The sequence below is a fragment of the Solea senegalensis genome, linkage group LG15 (genome assembly GCF_019176455.1).
Source record: "Solea senegalensis isolate Sse05_10M linkage group LG15, IFAPA_SoseM_1, whole genome shotgun sequence".
Lineage (NCBI taxonomy): Eukaryota > Metazoa > Chordata > Actinopteri > Pleuronectiformes > Soleidae > Solea > Solea senegalensis.
In genome coordinates, this window is record NC_058035.1 from 6555371 (window position 1) to 6578261 (window position 22891).

The 22891-nt window shown below is 41.7% G+C and overlaps 1 protein-coding gene across 5 annotated transcripts; it reads right to left on the reverse strand.

Moving 5' to 3' along the window:
• Positions 1 to 2150: 2150 nt before the first annotated feature.
• ldb1a (LIM domain binding 1a) lies at positions 2151 to 22882 on the reverse strand. 5 transcript variants are annotated; one of them, XM_044045847.1, is made up of 12 exons: positions 22602 to 22865; positions 19124 to 19224; positions 8643 to 8745; positions 8238 to 8282; positions 7941 to 8016; positions 7129 to 7231; positions 6589 to 6761; positions 6375 to 6497; positions 6201 to 6278; positions 5789 to 5912; positions 5454 to 5602; positions 2151 to 3696 (listed from the first exon to the last, which is right to left on the reverse strand). In XM_044045847.1, exons 2-12 carry the CDS (start codon positions 19149 to 19151, stop codon positions 3643 to 3645), a joined length of 1056 nt encoding a protein of 351 aa, XP_043901782.1. In that variant the 5' UTR covers positions 19152 to 19224; positions 22602 to 22865; the 3' UTR covers positions 2151 to 3642. The 5 variants fall into 5 exon arrangements, with proteins under 5 accessions (XP_043901782.1, XP_043901783.1, XP_043901778.1 ...); XM_044045848.1 differs by having other exon boundaries at positions 5460 to 5602; positions 22602 to 22859; XM_044045843.1 differs by lacking the exon at positions 2151 to 3696 and adding an exon at positions 3703 to 4570 and having other exon boundaries at positions 22602 to 22882.
• Between the last annotated feature and the right edge of the window lie 9 nt (positions 22883 to 22891).

Here is a 22891-nt window from a genome sequence, read left to right on the forward strand (position 1 = left end):
GAAGGGAGAGGACATAGGAGGGAGGGAGGGTTTTAGAGGCAGAGAGGGAAGGAACAGATAATCTTAAAAAGGTAATCAGAAGTGGGTCTGGGTGTAAAGACAGGCTGTCTGTCCAACTCGTTGGCTAACACATGAATTGTCTTTCATAATAGGAAAAGAGGAATTCATTTCTGAAAATCTGGTTCAAATCAGGAACTGGCCAAATATCACAATCTATAAAGTTTAGTGTTTCTTTTGTTTTCTCATTTCCAGAACACAACTGTAACGTTGTGCTGTCAAACACCACAACACTGGCATGTTGGATAAGAAGATACTGTGGCTGTGAAAGACACTCTTGGGGAATGGAGATTTGTGAACATGCAGTACAACCTGATTGTAGCCAAAAGAAAAATCCACACAAATATCTCAGTCGACATTGTTGGCACAGCGGAGGGATTTTTCTTCTCTTTTTTTCCATATCAGTGTTATCAAATTGTGCAGCTGAACAAGACAACACATGACTAGTGAATGGACTGAACTACAATGAGGATACAAGCATCTTCAGGAGAGAAATGAGATGTAATTATTATCATTTCTGTGATAGTGATGTCTCACATCTCTCTTTTGCTGTCTCTGAAATTGAGGGGGAACTTTTCCTGCTCTGTGTCACACTCTTTTAAAATACATTTGCATGTAAATGAACCACATCACGCCACTGGGCATGAAACTGATTTCCATATCTATCAGCGAGGGAAACGTCCGTTTGTGTTGCAGTGAAGATGCGATCGCGCACTGGGCGTGTGGATGGATGTCTGATGAGTCCTAAAAAAGTAAAGAAATAATGCTCTTGGAAAACTGGTGACCTTTGGGCACTCATACTTCCTCCATGGTGTGTGAGAGTGAATGGTTGATGGTGTGTGTGTTGGTACTACAATGACCTTTCACCCTCTGTCTATATGGGTAAACAAGGCCCTTTTCAGTAAAGATTGAAGAGCAGAAATTACATTATACTGCACTTCTTGTCGTCGCACACGACTGGGGCTGGATAACGTTGATGTACTTACCTCAATCACTTTGAGTATCCTGAGAGCCAGCGCTGTACTGCTCTTCTTACTTACATTTTTATTAAAACAAATATGTCTGGGATGCTTGTATGATTCATTGGCTTAACCAAGGAAGACATTTCACTTGTTTGTTCTCTTCGCATGACTTGTTTCCCACACTATCAAGAAAGAATGGACGTTCAGAGACAAGGGCCGAGTCTTTCATTCCACTTCAAACTTTGCAACGTTAATTAATCGCAACAAAGTGTACTCTGTAAACTGTACCGGGTGAATTATGTCACTCTGGAGCTGATAAGCTGTGGATTCATCGCTGTCATCGTTTCTGAACCCATAAAACCACAAAACTTTAGTGGTGATGGAGACAGAGTTAATTGTACACAACAGGCGGCTGCTTCGTGTGGATTTATGGACAGTATTTCTATCTGACATAATGATGGAGGAATTTCTAACAGGCTCTAAGTCTAGGAGTCCATAAAGAGGGCTAAGTGAGACCCCTGCTGGGAGAATGTGCAAATTACCTGAGGCCTGAGAGTTGGGTGACTCTTTCCATTTCATGGTGCTGCTGTTTGTGAGTGGAAAAGAAACCCTGACCCAGCAGATAAAGTCAAGCACAGTGAGGCTTTTAGCGCGTGAAAGGTGCTGACGTCGACAGCAGTTCTGTTATTGACTTGCCATGAACAGATTTTAGATGTGGAGATGTGGTTTTTCTATACATATACATTGTATACAAAGTCTATGTATTTATTATTTGAATAATAACACTGGTGGATTAATATACATACACACACAGACACGTGTTATTCTGCATATCTATGCATTGTGGCCTGAGGAAACATCTTTAAGAGTCTTACTAGCCTGTAATAAGAGTCCATCTTCTATTAACCTTTGTGTTTTTTCAGCGATCCAACAAAAAAGGGTGATGGTTTGGTGTATTATCAAAAACATCCTCCATTTCCTTAAAAGACAAAACCATTAAAGTCACATGGTTGATGTAACTGCATGCCACAAAAGGCTGTAGCATTGTGGTAAATTTCCACCATTTTTTTACGACCTTCCGTCATGAAGAAAAGAAACTTCACGGGACAAAAGACGACATGTATGTAGACGTTTTGTTTTCTCTGAACGTGGTTATTTATTGGTTTTCAGTGCATCTGATGTCTTCAGATTGACCACAAACCTACAACAGCAGAGAATGGCTATCAAATCTCTTCACTGTGAACATATTAAATCAATGTAATAAACAGGCGCAACTGGCCTGGGAGCCACATGTTAAAGAACAAAAGTAATGGAATGAGCGTCATTAGCTTTAACCGACTCCTTTATATAGTATCATGGTATTGTACAGGTGGGTTGGACCGAAACAGAATGTCCATACATAGAAAAATAAATACAGTTTGCTAAAATGAGGGCAAAATTCTTTTATCAGTGATTGTACCATTAAAAATCACGTTTAAAAAAAAAACTTTTAAGAGGCTTTCCATCTTTCCATCTCTTTACATTAGATTGAGTTTCTCATCGTTCTAGGGAGGAATACATAGAATTACCTTTACAGAAATGACTAGCTAAAAATATACAAGCACAGACACAAACAAAGTAAAGCCAACAAAACTGATTCTTCATAAAACATAGAACAGCGCAACGTGTAACCAATATCTAAAGACTCTTTACATGTAGCTCCTTGGTCTGCAGCTTTCTTAATTGTGATTAAAAACATTTCTGGGAAACTTATGATTACAAAAGTCTTATTTTTTTCTCCTATTTTACAATCCTGTCAAAACTTATCTTTAAAATATTTTGTGTAGCAAATTTGAGACTTTTTTTTTTATTTTTATTTTTTAAATCTGTAATTATGTTCTCTGAACTTCAATACAAAGCGAACAGTTCTGCAATGACACGACAACAGATGCAAACCAGGCGCTTGATGGAAATTTAGTTGGTCAACTGGTTTCCAGAGTGCTAATTTTGGACTCGCGTGTAACAGGATGTAAGCACAGAATTATAACAATAGCCTTGTTCTCCTCAGCACTGAAGCCAGTGGACCTGGTGACCGTGTGACATCAGACACAGACGGACGGACATATCAAGCATAGACTTACATGAAAGTTATTACCGTCACAAAAAAAGAATGAATTATTAGCAATACTTATACATTAATATACTGCGGGATTCAGATGTTTTACAGTTCTCACACTAGAAACAATAGAAAAGAAAGAAAAATACACCGTCAATTCATAAGAAAAATAGATAAGGAGTTTAATAGTGGAAACAGTGCAAAGAATATTCAGGGGTGGGTGTTTTTGTTGGCCTATTTTTTTAGAAATTGTTTACAAAAATAAAAAAAAACAAAAAAACAGGACAACTGAGAAAACAAGTCATAGAAAATGAAAACACACGTCTGTAGCGTCTGGGGTAGTGGTCCAGACAGGCTGCATACCACCTCTCTCCAGTACCTCAGTGTTTTATGCTGTCAGTGTAGGTGAGAGTGTGTATCTGTATTATTGTTTGAGTGTGAGAGCGAGAGCAAAAAGAGACACAGAGAGACAGAGGGAGCAAGTGAGAGAGTGTGAGTGTGTGTGTTTAAGATTTAGCGTAGTGGTTCTCAGCTCCGGTCCTCAAGCTCCGGCACTGTACAGGTTTTTGTTCCAACCAGGTCCTACAAAAACAAATAATTGAGTTTTTAAAAACCGAACGTTGAACGTTTTGATACTATGAGTGCACACAGTTTTCTGCAGCCTGCAAAAAAATAAGTTAAATAAAAGCTATAGCATTTCTTCCCTGTGACATGAGCACAACAGAAAACAACGAGGTGCGTCGTCAAGGAAAACGCACGCTTTAGAGACCCGAGGTTGGAACAAGAACCCAATGGCAAGCACTTGGATATCAGGATATGCCAACATTGGCCCAAACACTTGTGGTGAGCGATGATGGCGGGTAAACGCATACATGTGCTCAGGATGTCAACTCGCCGCTCTCACCACACATATACGAGGACTAACTGCAGCCGGGCAGACAAGGGCCAAGGCTGAGCACCACTGATCATGTGCAACAGTGTGAGGGAGCGAGAGTGGGATTCTGCTAACCGTGTCCTTCATGTGACAGATGGTCAGATAAAGATTATCAGATATTAACCACTTGCCTAATCACGTTCCTTTTGTCTTCAAAATTACATAGCGGAACAAAACAAACAAAAAGGAGTTTGACAGAAGTGCTCGAGGCTACCCTCCCTGACTCGCTAGCACATTGGCTCAGGACCCAGTAAGGTTTTAAGCATTGAAAAGGGGCCTTGCTGGGACTTCGGTAGTCTACTGGGATGACTGGGAGTTGTCGTTCTTGCTCTCCTGACTGGAGGGGGCCTTGTTGTTCCAGGGTGACTGTGCCCCAAGTGCAGGTGAGCTGTTGAAACTGTCCTCATCCTCCAGGCCATTCGCACCATCGTACTGCGTGTTCTCCAGTCGTGTGATCAGACGCTCGTCCTCGTCACCAAACTCCCCTCCCATCAGAGTGGGCTCTCCCACCATCATCACGTCCTAAAGGGGACAGCAAGGGCCGGTACATATTATCCCCATAATACAGGGGTGCGCGCGGAATGACTGGCTGCACGGACGAGCTGTAACTGATGCTTTTTTTTCCGCCAATGGTGGAATCTGCAATCTGACCGCGTTCAATTCCATCCTAACAATTCAGTGAATTAAAATGATACTTGGTTTGTGAAAATGATACGAACCAAGTGTTAAATCTTATAGTTTTAGTGCCCTTTCATTCTGAACCCAATCACAAAAGGACAGTGTCTTGTTATGGCTTTTTCCCATCCGACACTTCAGTAGTCCATGTTGCCCCAACTCCCTGCCCCAATTCCAAGAACCAGGATCGAGGGGCCCTCCCTACTGGGCAGCAGTGGGCATCCCTGATCCTTGAGTGCTGCATCACGTGGAAGGGGGGGTTCATTCCACCTCGGGTCTCGTTCGCTCAATCAAGCAAGCAACCAAGTAAGCAAAGACAGCAGTGCTGTGTGAATCATGTGATCTGACAGACTTAGTGGTGACCAAAGTGAATGTCCCACTGGAAATCAAGAGCAAAGGAAATCCATCCCATGGCCCCAAAATACCATAACTATTACCCCCTATATATAATATATATATATAGCCCCAGAGGACCAGGGACTGCCCATCACATGAGGAAATAATAATAATTATTATAATTCTGAATGTACAGAGATCACCACCCCCATCCGTATCATGAATCAAAAACCCACCTCCAGATGCCTCCCTAAGCTAACTCTATCCTGGCCTGCTGCTATTCCAACACCTAGGCAGACTCATAACCCTCTACACCCACAAACAGCCTTCTTGCCCTTCTTTACAACCCCTCCCACAGAGGTGCACACAGAGGTGAAATAGATGTAATGCTTACAGGTACCTGGTTGGCGAGTGAAAAGCTGTTAGCTGGACTCTTCTTTTTGCTGTTGGTGTTGTTGTTGCCGCCTCCACCAGTGCTCACGTTGCTTCCACCGGACACCTTCCTTTTCCGTCGTTTGTTTGGAGCTTGTCTGGCGGGTTCAGCTTCAAAAGTACAGAAAAGGATAAAGATAAAGATTTTACAACTTCAGTATTCAATTCTGTGCAAATCAACAGTTTCTTGGGATGTCAAATAATTTTTTCTGGGGTAGAATTTATGCATTTTTAAATTAAAATGTAGTTCATGTGGATGTAGCCTTAAGGCAACACTTATGTAAATATCACAGTTACCTGGCGGTGCAACCATTCTTTGCCACTTTTGGAAGAGGCAAGTCTTCAGGCAGTCTCTGGGGCTCAAGCTGTAAGTCTTATGTCTGGACATCAACTCCTGCATGGGCTCCAATATCACACATAGCTTTAGGGAAGACAAAGAGAGGAACGAAAGAACAAACATGAAGTACCGATGTTGCAGGTATAACCAGTGGCGCAAAGTCTAGTGGAGTGGATTTGAAACAAGTGCAACTAATAAAAATTGTTATAATTGGCCTTGATTGTACTTTTCTTGCAATACTGACCTTCTAGGAAGAGTCATTATCCAATCACATCGATTTCTACCACTAATATTACCTTATTTGGATTCAAAATGACAATTTCGCACCACTCAGTGATTGACTAGGACTAAAGAATTGATAGCTTTGCTTACACGGAGGTAGTTGAGCGTGGAGTTGGACAGCCCACATCGAGTGATATTTTTAGCCAGCTGATCGAGCATCTGGGGATCCTGCAAGGTAAAATAAAAGGCACCACCGTTAATTAGATGTGTCTAATAGCATGGGTTTTGGGTTTTTTTTATGAGGGTTTTGGGTTTGAAACTCACATGCATAGCCAAGATGCTCCTGGGAAGGACCTCTCTGTGTTGTCTGATGCTGAAATGCCACGTCTTGATCCTCATCATGTCATCGAACATGAACTCAAGATAGAGACGACCCTCAACACAAACCTTACCCACAGGAGAGGGAGAGATCGAAGCTTAGACTTCACAATAACGATAACAGGAGGAGAGAGAGAGAGTGTGGGGAATACAAACATACCTGCGTGAACATAGGTTTGCCGTTCTGAGTCACCATGGTGCACTGATCACAGTCGAGAGACACAAAGTTACTGTGGAAGGACTCCTTTGGATGCTTCAAAACGTAGAACAGCTCAGTGGCGCCGCCCTCAAAAATACTTCGAAAGTAGCGTGGGATCAATGTCCTGCCGATGGCTGTGGAAAAAATTATCGATATTTCAAAATTAAAATCTAAACTTAAGAACAAAAGGAAATAAAGCTACATATTGATTTTGTCAGAATGTTCTTCAGTTGCAAAATGACAAAATATGTTGGTAAATTGTGCATGCTTAAGATTTAAATAATATTTCACTGTTACAACTGTTGTCTTTTCTGCACCTGAACTTTGGAAGTTTGATCATATCACACTAACCAAAGCATTATATTTTTTCTTCTTAATTAACACAGAAAACTATAGATTATACTGTGACGATATGAAGCACTGAAATTAATTGAATTCTGAATATTTACATTGACAATAACAATCCGAAAACACTCAACAAGATCATCTTTAATCTCTTACTGTATCGCTTGGGTCCATCTTCCAGACAGAAAGTGATGGTGAGCATGGCGTCATCCTCAAAAAACTCTGTGGTGAAGGCATCCCACCAGAGATTGTCACAGTCCTGAAAAGCAGAAAACAAACCCCAGACACCCCAGGTTTGAATAAGCATCAAGGACTTAAAAAAGTGATCGCTTCAGAAGTGAGGAAGATGAATAAGATGTATGAACAAACATTGCTGTTACAAAAAGAACACCTGTTTCCTAAAATGTAATTGGCTTTCTGTTTGATCTCGGGGGAGAAAAACTCAAACTCGAACCTTAAAAACCAGTTTGTGGTCAAAATATACTGCCTTAAACCCACAACACTGAAACAATTAACATGTGGGCCAGCAGGGGGAACAGTGAGCAGAGCTTGATCTTTCATCCACATTCATCAGGAAAATAAGATTGATTTTATTGTTGTTCTCGGGAACAACGTTAAACTATTTTTTAGTTAACAAATATTTGTTCAAATGTAGCATTTGGAAAAAAGTGACTGCCTTAAGGTACAGTTTCATGTGCATGTATTTGTTGCCGTGTTCATATTGACAGACACACACAAAAAAAGGTTGAATCAGCTATACAGTCGTGCACGCACACACACACAGCTAGCACTCTTATTACATTTTTCACAGGATTACCAGACAATCTTATTAGAAACTAAATGTGGATTAAGTTAGTAAATTCTTGCAGTTGATATTATATAAATAATACACAAAATACCAAGCATGGTCAGCTAAAAAAGAACATGTGTGATGTATTACAGACAAACTATGTCTTTCTGACACTCACCTCTGTCCAGTTCTGTAATCTTTTGTTCAGCTCATATATCCTGTAGTCTGTCTGGTTCCCGTACGGGGTGGGTCTCCTGTAACAGAACACAGCATTTGTCACTACTTAAGTCTGTGCTGCTTCACAGACTTTCCCACCAATCTTTCAACTGCCAGCAGTCTCAAGTGTAAGTAACTTACAATTTAATGTTTACACTTTAACATAAACCCAGAGCTCTCTGGATTTACATTTTATAAATTACTTTCAAGTCAAGACTAACTGAACTAGAAGCTCATTATTTAGCATCAGCATACTTACCCCATTCCAGGCTCCATGTATGATGGGGGGTACATGGGTGTAGGCCTAGGAGGACAAAATTACTTAAACTTTTTCCAAGGATGTGTGTGTGAAAAAATACCGATATTACATGACTAGATTTTCACATTTTAAAAAAAAGTATTGTATTAAAACACAGAGGGATGCAATATAGGTCAAATATTCAGCACTTGCACACAACGAGAATTCATTTAATGAGTGCTTTTAAGGTGTCACTGTCACTTTTTAATTATGCCGATTTTGAATGCATGGCAGAAATGGAGATGAAACACAAATTGAGTCTGCCTCTCCTTTGATAAAAGACATGCTGATCAAACTGCGACATGAAGCCCACTAAAATATAATTCATAAAATACCAATCATGATGAGCATAAAAGTCAGACCTACCCCACATCTCTCTCCAGCATAGCGCCTGGGTGGAAGGGGGGAAAGCTGCCGCCGTTGGGGGGCTCCTTAGGAGAGTACAGCTTGAATGACTTTGACGAACAGCCTACACACAACCACAGGAGCAGAGGAAGGGTGGGGGGGATTGGAGAGAGAGCAGAGATTTAGAGGAGATTTAGCTCATTCAAATCACAGCATCATCCAAGTAATTTAATCTGGGATGATTTTGTTGAGATTTGGTCAAATAAAAAGCATCCTGCCAAACAATTTCCCACTGCTTTCATTATCTAATGCATTTTCAATCTGGTAAATGGGCAAGAAAATTCATCATGGGGAGAGAAAAGGCAACATTTATCAGCTAGCAGCAAATCTTAGAAACAATCAGTGTAAATCAGTGTGTGTGTGTGTGTGTGTGTGTGGGGTTATTGTACTGCATGTTTCTCTTTTGTTCTTGTACCATCTGTACATTTATGGGGAACCCTGTTGTCAGCATTACAGTCCCATGTGATCCTAAACATGTTCTCTGCATTTTGTGTGTGTGTGTGTGTTTCTCCCACCATAGTTGCCTTTTCCACCCATCCCCCAACGACCTACCCTGACAGGCCTACCCTAGCAGTTGTTAACCCTTGTCTTTCTGGATAAGGGTTTGAACAATTCAGGCTGTGAGAAAAAAAAACATCCATTCTCAACTAAATGAGATCTCATGAGGGGCTACTGCGCTCAATTGCGTCTATCTTACTGTATTTTACACCCTGATGTTTAAGAAAAACAAACCCAGGAAATTTGACCCAGACTGGTCCAACGTAACCACTCTGCAGTAAAATGCCCTGCTTTTCAGTGCAGATTCAGAAAAACTATAAAGTGACCTGGAGGAACTGAACATGTGTGGTGGAGAAAAATTCATTACAGGAATATTGATGTTGATAACACAGACGTTGGTCGCAAATCAGATAATCTCAAGAGGCACACAAAGGCAGCATCATGTTCATTTGTTACTTACGCAAACCAGTCAGTCACTGGGACTGAGGGAGAAACAACCAACACAGCTCACTTTTACACAGAACTTGCAAAGGCAGTGGTTTAAATTGAGACAAATGGGGGGGCTGGGGGGCATGAGCTGGGGTTAAGTATGTCTTTGTGAACTCAGATCAGACCCTGTTCCTTTACAACCTTGCTCTCAGCTTGTTGAACAACTATAACTCCTCCTTAATTTACTTTCACGTCTTTTATCCTTGCATTGGTTTACCCAAGAGTCACGGCAGGTCATGTTCTCCTCCCCATTACTATAAAGGCAAACCAGCTCAGGAGCATCCAACAATGGTTCGCTCTACGTTACCTCTGACCTATAGACCCAACCCCCCTAAAACACCACCAGACAGCAATCAACCTTGTATGAAAAGTTGTTGTTGAGCCAACTGATAATAGGGATGGGAAAATACATATTTTTGCGCATTGTAATAGTACTCCCAATAATTTGTCTATGCTATCTAGCTGACCAAAATATATGATTTATTTTTGAAGTGCCACAAGGGGGAGCCTGAATCTTTCCAGTCTGTGGACCTCACTAACATTTTTAACACAATAACATTCTGTAGCATTTTTTGGTAACATCAGTTAAGTTTCATGAAACATTAACATTAGTTCAACTGTCCCCTCAGTAGCCACAAGCTTTCAGAAAATGTGCAAAACATATGGGCACAATTACCTTAATGTTTGTGGACACTAATTAACTAAAGAACAATGGTCAGGAGACCAGAATTAGAAGTTTTAAAATTATCACTGTAATACTGTGAAACACATTTAATTTGATTAGGATAATCATATCAGGAAATTATTATATCCTCCCATGCCCTCATGCTAATGAATAAACTATAAAAAATGTATATATCAATGCATTTGATGCTAAGAACAGCCTGCACATTTGATGACAAGCAGGTTATTCTCACTTCCTTTAAACTCTGCCACATTCAACAACAACAAATCAGATATTTTGGTCATTAATGATTATATAATGCAGTAATGTTAAAAAAATAGTCCGAGGTTATTGAAGATTTGCAACATCAGAAGATGCTTAAGGAACAGACATTGCCAGCGATGCGATGGTAGGCTGTGGTCTTTGAACAAACCTCAATAGATACTATGGAGCGCAAAATGTGCCAAGAAAACACTCCTTACATCATTACACCACTACAGCCTCAACAGTAGGTGGGTAGGATGGATCCATGCATTCATGTCGTTTCCACCAAATGCTTACCCAACCAACTGCATGTGGCAGCAGTCATTAAAGACTCATTAGACCAGGCAATGTTTTTCCAATCTTCTATTGTCCAATTTTGACAAGCCTGTGTAGCTTCAATTTCCTGTTCTTGGCTGACAGGATTAGTGCCTAATGTGCTGCTATAGCCCATATCCTTCAAGGTTCAATGTGCACTCAGAGATGGCCTCTGCATCCTTGGTTGAAACAAGTGGTTATTCAAGTTAATGTTGTCTTTCTGTTATTTTTGTAGAAACCTGTCTGGCCATAATCCTCCGAAATCTGGCATCAACAACGTATTTTCACTCAGAGAACAGCCAGTCACTATACATTTTTTCTCTGACCGTTCTCCGTAAACACTACTGGCGGTTTTGTGTAGAAATCCTTGAGTATCCCGAACTATAACACATTAAAAGACTCCTACATCACCATGGTCAGTTAGGAATTCAGCAGGTCGTGAGATTACAGTTACAAGTTGAACAGGTGTACCTAATTAACTGGTCAGTGAGTGTATAATAATAACACAAACTGAGAGACGGTTACTCGTGAGAATTGCACACATGACAGAGATGAATGAGCCTGGCTGCTGCCTGTGAGCGAGCTTGATTAATTCGTAGGCAGTGACGTTTCACTACGGTCGCCATCCATTATGTTGCATTTCAGCTTCTTCTACACTCAATCATATCAATCTTGTTTTCCTCCTTTGCCTAGGCCTTTAAGAAAATAATACCCCGTCATAAACAAGACAATGGCTCACGATGGCTGGCCAGTGCAGCAGGGGTTAGCTTTAAAGTAAATCCATCTGGGGCAGTTAAGTCCGCCCAAAATGTTAACAGCGAACAATGGAGCGGCTCCGGAGGTTGGCCTTCAGCCAACAACACATCCACAGCGATGTGCAAACAGTACCCAACACAGCTGCTCTGTCCGTGTGCGTCAAATGATCGCAGCTCGATCCGCGCACACGCACCGTCTACGGTTTAAAGTAAGCCCGCGCTAAATTCACGCACAGAACCAGGCGTAAACTCAACTCAAGGGCCGCATTCGTTAACCGTCTGCGGAGGACGGATGTAGTTGCTAAGCTATTAACCTAGTTGCTAAAGTGTCGTTATCTCGCTGTGCAATTGATAACCTCTCCCCCGTGTTTGTTAACGCTCAGATAATTGTGGAGCTGCCGAGGCAGCGGCTGTGAGTTTGAGTTACCTGCAGAGAAAGGTACACCGAAACGCGGTGTTTCGCTCAAACACCTCCGCTCAGAAATGTCTGGCCAGCTAGCTTCGATGCTAGCCGGAGCGACTGGATGAGGGGGGGAGCTCCAGCGCCGAGCGTTGACAACCCGACCGACCGCTGTCAACACAGTCCCGCGAGCACAAACAAGACGCCAAGCGAGGGAAGCAAAGAGCAACCGTACGTTCCCTCGGTTCCCGTTAATCCGCAGCCCCTCGGTAATAACTTTTAAACGTCATTAGCCTGGTGTACAGTCAGCGAGACCTCACCACTACTGCTACAGGACCCTTTGTTCCTGCCAGCCGAGACGCGAACAAACAAATGCCCCGCCTCCTCCAGCGTCCTCCGCCCATCCCGACACAAACACGGCCCTCCCCCAAACACGGGCTCCAGTATAATAACAAAGTATGTATGTACACGAAGGAATTTATTTATGCACTGCCATTGTTTTATTTGATGCCTTTATCATTAATATTATTAGTAGTATTAGTAACACTTAGTAGTAAATTATATTTTTCAAAGCAGAATAAAGAGCCACCATTTTAGTCTGGCTTTTATTTGAATACATTTTTAAATGTATTTATATTTTAGCCCATTGACTCTTGAGAAGATTGATTGGTTTACTAGTAGTAGTAGTCCATAGGAACATAAATTCAAATCTAACATAATTACTGTGCTGACTTTAAAGCAAACTTATCAATAAGTCAGAGCCAGTCTTTGGTTGCATAGGAACATGAATCATTCTACTCACCCTGGAAGTTGGCAGACATGGCATGACATGATCTCTAGTAAAACGTAGCCATTAGCATTTTATTACGGCATTACGTTAATTGACAATGCAGCAATAATTATGAGGGGAGAGTAAAATAACTGTGTGCATTTAAAATGCATTTATTGTCTTTTTATCTTTATTAATTCCATGGTGTGTGCCTTTAGAGTTTCTGATTCTAAGTTCAGTAAATTTCTCTCTATATATATATGCTTTTCAATTCAGGCCATGGGAAAATATTTACTTGGTTGATGACACAAATCCTTTAGACCACAGTTTTGAGGCCGTCATAGCCCCAGTTTACAGTATGTCAGAGGTATAATCTGCAGCCCCGTGTCTGATCAATAACCACTGATGTTGTCAAGTGATATATGTGAATTTGTTGAGGTTTGCATTCAGGAGGAGAGTAATGTAGCTACACCGGGGATGCAGATAAAAGAAGCAAAGCCACCCCGGTCGCTTTTACCACAAAAATCAACACCAGACACACTGTAAAGAGCTTCAGCTTAGATCTTTAGATAGAAGGAGAAACAAACATTTTGTGGACTAATTTGAAATCTAACAAGCCATGTACTGTAACTGCTTTGACCTGGAGTTTCTTGTTGTAAGTAAGCAAAAATATGTATTCTCATTATTGTTTTTTTGCCAGAGTGTCGTTAAATTTTGGGGAAAGACACAACTTATAAAATCTCAGTCTAAGTAAAGTGATCACAGAGTTGCCTTTAACACAAAATAGATGAGTTACAGGAAAAGCAGAGGAAAAACCAAAGCCTTTTTGTTGTGACTCAGTTCAGCATAATTCACCAGTGTGCTGTCTTTACAGAGTTGATGGACTGACATGACAGAACAGCATCTCCCTCTAGTGGCAAATGCTGCTGCAAACAGTCTCATCATATATTAAAACAGAGCAGAGAAGAATGCAATATTAACAGTACACACCTGTCACAACTAACATAATATAAAATGTAAAATATCCCATTTGAATCACTTACATATATGTCAATTTCATGATTATAGCAAGCAGTGACTTTTACATGTGCAGTAATGCTTAAGAATGAAATCTGATTTAACTGACACAATGTGTGATATTTCATGTATTACTGTAGCAGTTTCAGCTGTAATAAGGTAATCTGAATTCTTTAGTACTGACCAATTATAATAATAATAATGATAATAGTAATAACAATAATAATAAGAGTCCTAGTCCCAACTCCTAAATTAGTCTTCTGTATTAATGAACCCTCTTGTACAGGTGCTATTTAAACTGCTTAGCATTCATAATTGACTGGATTTCATGTACTTCCATGTAAAATTATTATGTGGTCTCTAATAAAGAAATGATGCATGGATTTAGTAGTCAAATGCCAGCACAGTTAGACAACATGTAGATAAAAACTTCACACTTTACACCTAAACTTGCAGTGAAAACACCCTCAAAATCCTTGGAAACCTATTGTGTCCCCACACAGTTATAGTGGAGTATTACTGCCGAGTGCTGGTGATTCATGTTGCTGCTTTTCCAGACGCCACAGTGGAAGCACAAACTGTCAGGGAAACTGTTGTGGCACCTGACTGGTTGTGATAACAACATGGCAGCAGACAGAACTAACACAGACTGCACTCAGAGGATGTTGCTGTGGCCTGACAGGAGGAAATGTAACAGCACAAGTTTGAGATAGATTGAAGGATAACACACACATACAAAAAAAAGTAAGTGAGTTGAGCGTCTGTGTAACGGTCGACATTTCCCGTGACAGATACCCCTGATCTGACTCCACATAGAATGAGCTAATCCCTAAACTACGCTACAGAGGATTGTTGTCGACAGATATAATCTGGTGCAGTTTAAACTGTCAGGTTGGGGCAGTGAACCCCATTAATTAAACACAAATCATGTTTACAGCTTCTCCGCTTGTGCGGACATCTAGACCAGGGGTCGGGAACCTTTTTGACTCAGAGAGCCATGAAAGCAAAATATTTGCAAATTTATTTCAGTGAGAGCCATATAATATATTTTAAGACTGAATTTAACTAAATGTGAGTATAATAAGCCTCTGAATTTATTCTTTTAAATAATGTTGTTATAATACTCACCATTAATGCGACTTCTGGTTCTTGTGGACCCTTTTATTGGCAGAACAGCAAGACTTTCTTCGCGCAGTGTGTCACCAGCAGCATATCTTGCAATCACACTGAACTGCGACAAATGACTTACGTCTGTTGACTCATCCAAAGCCAGGGAATAGAACGGTGCTGCATTTATGTCATTCACTTGCGTTTCCTCCACTTCCAAAATCGATGGATGGATTAAAACAAGTGATAATATTTTATGTTTTATCTGAAAAGCCGAAATCTGCGAGCCAGATGCAATCATCAAAAGAGCCACATCTGGCTCGCGAGCCATAGGTTCCCTACCCCTGATCTAGACTCTAAACTCTGAAAGCAGTTCCTTTAAAAAAAAACAAAAAAAAACCTCAAATAATAAAATTCTCCTCTCACAACAGGGAGACAAACTGCTGGGGTGTTATTTAGAGACATAATCTTCACTGAATAATTTAGCAACGGAAAGACAGCACTTGATTCTTCCAGAATATGGACATTTTATCTTAAAAGATGAAGGACTACATTCAAATAATGCTTGTTTTTAATGCCACATTCTAAACCAACCAACTATCCCTCCACCTGAAAATCACTGGCCAGACAGTATCACTTCTGTTTAACAGACACAAAATGACTACATTTCCCTTGCCTCGCTTGAATCTTATCAAATCTAGTGAGTGACATTTGTTATCTCTTTGCAAAGTTGATATTTGAAATTCAGTAACTCAACTCATTACTGCAGTTTACTATACATTTATGAAGTCTAATGACGGCCTCTAATATCCAGTAGCTGTACAGCAGGACGGTTTTGAACACACTTTGTCTTCAGCACAGCTCTATGTCAGTCTGAAAGAGTCCCTCTCAGGTTCTCTCTCAGTATCCGTCTCGCTTTCATGTTTAAATGGCACATTCCTTGCAAATAAAGGTGTGCTTTGATTAAAAAAAAAAAACCCTTTAACTTCCCACACATTTATTTTTCTTGCCACCCCCGTGGCACATGCCAGCTTTCTTGTGCCATCCCTCTCAGCCTGCAGCAGATGTGACATCATTACAGCTCGTTTCCACTCTGCCTCTACTCCCCCCCCCCTCATTTTTCTGACTCTCCAGCATCTCTGTCTCCCACGCATTCCTTCCTTCTCTCTGCCTCTGCACACACAGCCATTTTGATCTTGCAAACATGATCTGAGGAGACTCACTGGTGTACAGAGAGAGAGGGGGATGAGGAGAAAGCTAGAAACAGGGCATCAGAGCGGGAAAAGAAAGAATGAGAGTGTCGTGAGATAAAGCAGAGGCAGTTGTTGCTGTTGTGTAATGGTGATCAAAAAGAAATAAGCCCTGGCTGTTTGGCTGCCATTTTGGCACTGCTTTAAGCCACTTTCCTGCAATCAGGAGCCATGTGACTTTCTGCATGAGGTAACAGCACTGCTGCTACTGCAAAAGGCAGCGAGCGAGGGATGAGGGAGTGACATAAAGGGGGAGAGGGTGAGGGAGGGGGAGTGATACGAGGAAGAAAGAGGGAAGGGCCAGAATTAAATGGGTGAGAGAGAGCGAGACATAGAGAGTGTTGAGCAGAGGGGAGTGCATGGTTGAGTGGGTGCATGTGAAAATAAAGGGGGGGTTATCTACAGCTCACAGGCAATCTATTTTTACCATTTAGTTTGAACAAAGGATGTGATTGGCTCCAGTGTGTTAGCATGGATCTCCTGCATGCGGGGAACAATGCCTTAAAAAGGCTGATTCACAGCTAAATCACAACAACACCAGGACACCACAGGGTTGTCAATGAACCCGACAGATGGCAGAAATCTGTTCATACACATTTTCATGCGGACATGCAAATACACTCTGATCAAAGTCCTCTACTCCTAAAAAAAGAAAGACGACAGCAAGCAGGTGAAAACAGAGAGGTGCGGTGATTTCCAAACGCACAAAGGATGAGGAGGACCTTCCATTCCCCATCATGCAAGAATGTAAACAAACCAGCCTTCCATTTATTATGATGATAATTCCCAATGCATGCGCGCAGAGCAAAAGAGAAACCGCAAACCAGTGTTGATCAATGTTGCTCTGTGGTTATGTGAGAGATTAACCAGCCAAAACTTGTCCCAGCAGGATCCATTTATGTGTGTGTGTGTGTGTATGTGCACACCGGATAGTCGCACACATGCCTGCTTCTGTGAACTGTGTAAACCTCTGTGTGTGTTGCAGCCTTGCCACACAACATGTACATGGGCAGATCTCCGCTTGGACCTCTTGGTACATCCTTCAAGAACATGTGGTTGCCATTAAAAGTTTCTGCTCCACTGTAAAGTCTGTCCTCAGAGGCAGCGGCGGAGGCAGAGACTCTGGAAATCTGCACCGACAATAAGGAATGACTCTGAGAGGAGGAAATCAAGTAGAGGGCTCTCTAATATTATTTCATCTGATAGCCGACAACCAATGAATCAAAGCAGGCCCATTGAAATGATACTGACACCCTAATTTAATCTTTCTTCTCTGAGATCCCCTCACGCAGATGCTACGATTCAATTTCTAGCTGTTACTCGCTCCCTTGTGCTGCACAGAGCCCGTCCCCTGGCACTGCGAGGCTTTTCACTGTGCACAAGGCAACTGTCTCCGTAGATGCCTGCTCTAACTGAAGAGAGACGTGCTGATCTAAAGTCGCTAAGGAGCAAACACTCTGTCGGAGAGAACGTCATACAAGATCTACTTGATAAAAAAAATTGCCAAAGACCGACATGTGCAGACACGTCTGATACAGTAGCAGAATGTGAATAGCGCTGAGAATTGATAAGAAATGTTTTACAGCGGCCGCATGCTTTCTGTTCTGTAAGCTTTAATTAAAGGTCCACTGTGAAACATTGTGGAGATTTATTTGCAGAAATTGAATCTACAACCCGTAATTATGTATGTGTAAGTATATAATCACTTTACATAAAAATCATTTGGGTTTTATAGCCTTAGATTAAGGCTTTTATGTGTACTTTAGGCAAGGGCTTTGCTTTATGGAGGCCACCATCTTGTGCCACCGTGTCCCTACAGAAGCCCGAAGGGACAAATCAGTGAGAGTGTGAAGCATGACATCCGTTTTTTTGTATGTGCAGGCCACCCTATTTACCTGATATGCTGTTTGTTACAGTTTGCAGTCTGAATATTATATGTCACCAATGCTTACACCACTGCACTTTTAAAGCTAAACTCATAAAGAGTCTTGATTCTGGCGATAAACCGAGCTAAGCTTAACAACTGAGTCAACAATGGAAATATGCAGGGATGAAAATGCAAAGTCACAATGACAAAGAGATTACTTGTATCCAGACAGCAGCTTTACTCCAGACATATTCACCTCTTAATTAATTCTTCTTAAGTATCCACTTAACATGTCTAACTAACAGTTATTGCTCACTTTCAATTTCCATCTTTACCTGAGCAACAGATTTAGCTACGTGCTCACTTCAAGGTCTCATACTGTACTGAAGCTTTGGTGTTGTACCTCAGCTGAGAGTCGCTCTGGCTGAGTGAATGTCATGTAATGATTTAAACGTGTGAGACGACAGCTTTAAACTATTTCAAAGTGAGCGAACTGAAGTTCTTTTGAACCACGTTCACTCCTGGCCCACAGGACAAATGTGAAAAATCAATTCCAGCAGCAAGTGGGCACATCTAAACATATGACCGTACAGAAAATATGGATTTGAAGAGCCACAGCAGCTAGATGAAGCTGAAATAAGAAATCAGAAAAGAGTCAAAGCCAGTGAAGTACTTATTGATATCTGTGTGTGTGTGTCTAAAAACTCAAAGAGCCATTGATCTGTTGCACAGCAAGCCTGGGTGACTGTGAAGCTCTGCTGAACTCAACTCCTAAAGTGTCGTGGCCTCTTTTTAGGACATGTGTTCAGGGTGTAGCCTTCGCCATCACACACGCACACGCTTCCACACACACACACACAAGCTCACACATCCTGACACGGGCCCAAGGCAGCTTTGCGGCACTTTTACATAAGTCCATCTTTCATGACAGCATGTCTGAGCACAAAGATGGGGGGAGGAAAGAGGGAGAGCAGAGTCAGAGAGTGTGTGTGAGAGAGAGAGAGCGAGAGAGAAGAAGTAAGAGTGAGAGTGAGAGTAGGCACTCACCGGGACAAGCACAACCTCCAACAGACATCTTCTCACATGTTGGGCTCTGCTCTGGACGAAACAGCTGCACTCAGTCCACACGCTGCTTGCATGGGCCAACTCTGAGGAAAACAACACAGACGGGGGGGTGGAGAGATAAGAGGGAGTGGTACAAAGCAGGGCATGTACTCCACAACTACACTCCTCTCTCTCTCTCTCTCTGTCAGAGGCAGGAAGTTGGCAGCAGTGCTGTGGCTGCATCATTAATAGGCATATTGCAACACAAGTGGGAGGGAAAATGAGAGAGGAATGAAATAGGAAGAAGGAGACTTATGTGTGAGACTGGAGTGAATAATATGGAATGGAGTCAATGTGTGTGTACTTGTATTTGTTACCTCTTTGGTATGTTTTCTGGTATATATATATATATGTACAAACACACACATATATATTGTCAGGACCAGTAGTCCCCCCCCCTCCAAAACAGAACCCTTATTTCTAGGGCTAAAGATGTGAATTGTGGATAGGGTTAGGCATTAACTGGTTAGGGGTAGGCATAAGGCTTCAGTGTCCTAACAAGAATAGCTGGGCAAACCTGTCTGTGTGAGAATGCATGAGGGACACAATTAGAGCAAAGGAGAGGAAAAGGAGAAAATGCACACGGTGTGTGTACGTGTGTTTGCATGTGTGTGTGTGGCAGTGATGTATCGTCTATTTTTGCCCAGTGCTGCTGTGGGAGATAAACATACTCAGTAGGAACCCAGAGGCAGAGGGTCATTACTGCCAAACAAACATGAATGCTCTCTCTCTCTCTCACACACACATACAGTATAGTCACTCACTCATACACACACGTTTTGCCTCGTGCGTGTATGACAGATTCCCATCTCTCTTTCTGTCTCACTCTCTTGCTCCTTCCCTCTGTTGTTCTGCTGCAGAGAGTCGACCGGTGTTAATCACTACAGACAGTATTGATTAAAAATGCAAAGCCCACCTGGAGCGCAGGGACACTGGAAACCCATGGGAGGCAGCAGCAGCACACACACGTATAATGTGTGCACACACAAGCAGAGGGAGCTGCATGTAAACAGCTTGACTCCTCTACAGTCTGTTCGCCGAGCAGCCCTTTTTCTCATCTGACTTTACTCATTTATTCCTCTTACTCTGTTGTTATTAGCTTTCTAAAGCTTGATGGTGTGATTTAGTTTCCTTTTCCATTCGTCCCATAACTTCTGAAGCGTGCCTGTTCCCTGATTCAATAACCTCATAATCTCACACTCTGCTACACAAACACACCTGCACATAACTGACTTTCATAAGCTGGATGTCTTTGCACGTGTATCATGTAAATGACGCTGTCAGACATTTGCAGTTTCTGTATGGACTTGTAGAGTCTTAAGATAAGACCGGAAATGCTCAACAAATGGGACTAAACAGGAAATTATAGGCATTAATTATTATGTATTATATTTATAATACACTTATAAATAGAAACGCTGTGAGTGAAATATTGCAAATAGACACAGGCGTATAATCCATTAGCTACAAACAAAGAGCTGAAATAGGACTGGACAGTGTTGCCAAAAACATTATTGCAATGACGAAAACAATTGATTTTTACTCCTACTACTAAGTTTAAGCGCGATATACCAGTTACTTTGGTTTTAAACTTCTCCAGGAGTTAAGAAAAAAAAAAAATCAGAGGAACATTTCACTCATCTAAGCTTTTGTGTGTTTTCAAAATGTACTAACCTCATATCAATAAATAATGACCCTTGGTTATACTACTATTTAAGAAAATTATGTTGCTGTAATACTCGTATTAAATGTCATGGAAGCAGAATAGATGGTTAAACACGATTTTACAAATAAATTGTTGAAATAAATGACTAATTGTGACAAATCTAATACACAGTGAGGAAAATAAACTGCTGAACTGTTAAAGTGATGGATAATAAGATAGGTGTAGTTCCAAAAATCATTGAAAAGTAATAAAAAGTTGAATATGAAGCTTAATATAGCTAGTAAAGGGTGATGCAGTGGCTAGTATTGTTGACTCACAACTAGAAGGTCACTGGTTTGGATCCCAGTTTGACCGTTCTGTGAGGAGTTTGCATGTTTCTCTGGGTACTCACACTTCCTTCAAAACCAAAACCCCCCCACAACTCATGAAATGTACAAACAATGTATAAAATTAGATCCAGTGTCTGTGAATCTGGTCGTTCTGTATAAAAAGCAGTGTCAAATACTCTTGAGTAATAGTGCTAGATATCATCTTGTTGAATAGCAATTCAAACTGATATATTTTGACAACGACAGGTGTTGCAGGCGCATGATGGACTGTGCCAATGAACTGTATTTGTGAGGCGATAAAAAGGCTGAGATGAAGTATGGCCATGTGTCTCCTGCACCGAAGCAGACAAACCTCAGATTCGTGTTGTCTGTCACTCATAACTGATATACTGTACTAACAGAGGACAAACAACTGTCTCCACTGAAATGAGAGCTGACAGGCACATTCCCCACACACCAGCGCACTGGCAGAGACATCACAGTTAAATGTCATAAATGGTGTCAGACACTGTTCTCAGGACTGAGACACAATGAACAACCCTGAGGGCCTCCTCTTCTTTTTCCCTGACTTGTCTCCCGCCCCCTTTTCATTTCCCCTTCACGCATATACGCACACTTTTTTTTCTCCTGTGTCTCCGTCTGTTTCGAGGTTTGTGTCTCGTCCTCTCATCTCGCGCTTCTGTCACCATTTGCTTCTTTTGTTGTGCCTGTGTAGGTCTTGACATTTACATCAGACTGACAGAGGCGTCTGCTGACTGTGAAATGAACAACTCTGAACAAAAGGCACATGTTGGAGATAGGAAGAGGCAATGCAACCCAAAACAAAGCAGAGAAAAATGATTTAAAAGCCAGGAAAGAAGAAGTGGAGGAGGGGTTAGTGAGTGTGATTTGGGGAATGGCTTCTTCTTCCAGGAGTGATTAGGCTTTGAAGGTGAACACTTGTCACCCTCTCTGACTCTTACAGATGCAGAAACTTCCCCTACGTCAACACATCCATATGTTGCTGTAAAAGCTCTCTGAGAATAAGAGAAGTCCCCCCCACACTTGACTTCCTTCTTCTCTCCACTGTGGAAGCATTTAGCAGCAGCAGTGCTCACAAATGTGACAAACAGCAAAGTGCCATCACACAGAGACACTGACTGCCTGGTTTACTAACCACTCATCTACTCGTGCTATCCTCTGACAGCAGGGGAAACACTCACTCACATGCAGTGACAGCCATGTCTGTTGCCCCAAATTACCCAACAAAACATTAAAAAGGCTCTTGGTGGTGTACTTGTTATCCCAGGTGAGGTCATGCTATCAACGCTCACCTCTCAGTCTTTTGTCTTGCAGCTGTTGGGTGCCCTCCCCTCCTCCTATTCTTTCTCTCCACACGCGCTCTCTCACACAAACACTGTTTAACAACCTCCATCTCAACGCTTACCTTTGTCTTTCTCTTTCTTCTGCGCCCACGTTCGCCTGAAAAAGTCCGCCTGGGTCAGCCACGCAGTGGGAAACCAAGCTGGGCCAGCAGGGAAAGAAAGAGAGAGAGCGGGGAAAGAGTGATGAGCAGATGCAGATATGAGACACAAATGGAGAGGGGATTTAGCAGTGTGCAAATTGGATGATGAAAAGGAAGGAAGGAAAGGAAGGAAGGAGGTAAAGGAGGAAGAGGAGAAGGAGGGGGGCAGCCCTCAGCTGCACTGGTATGCATATGACGCAGAGGCAGCAGCC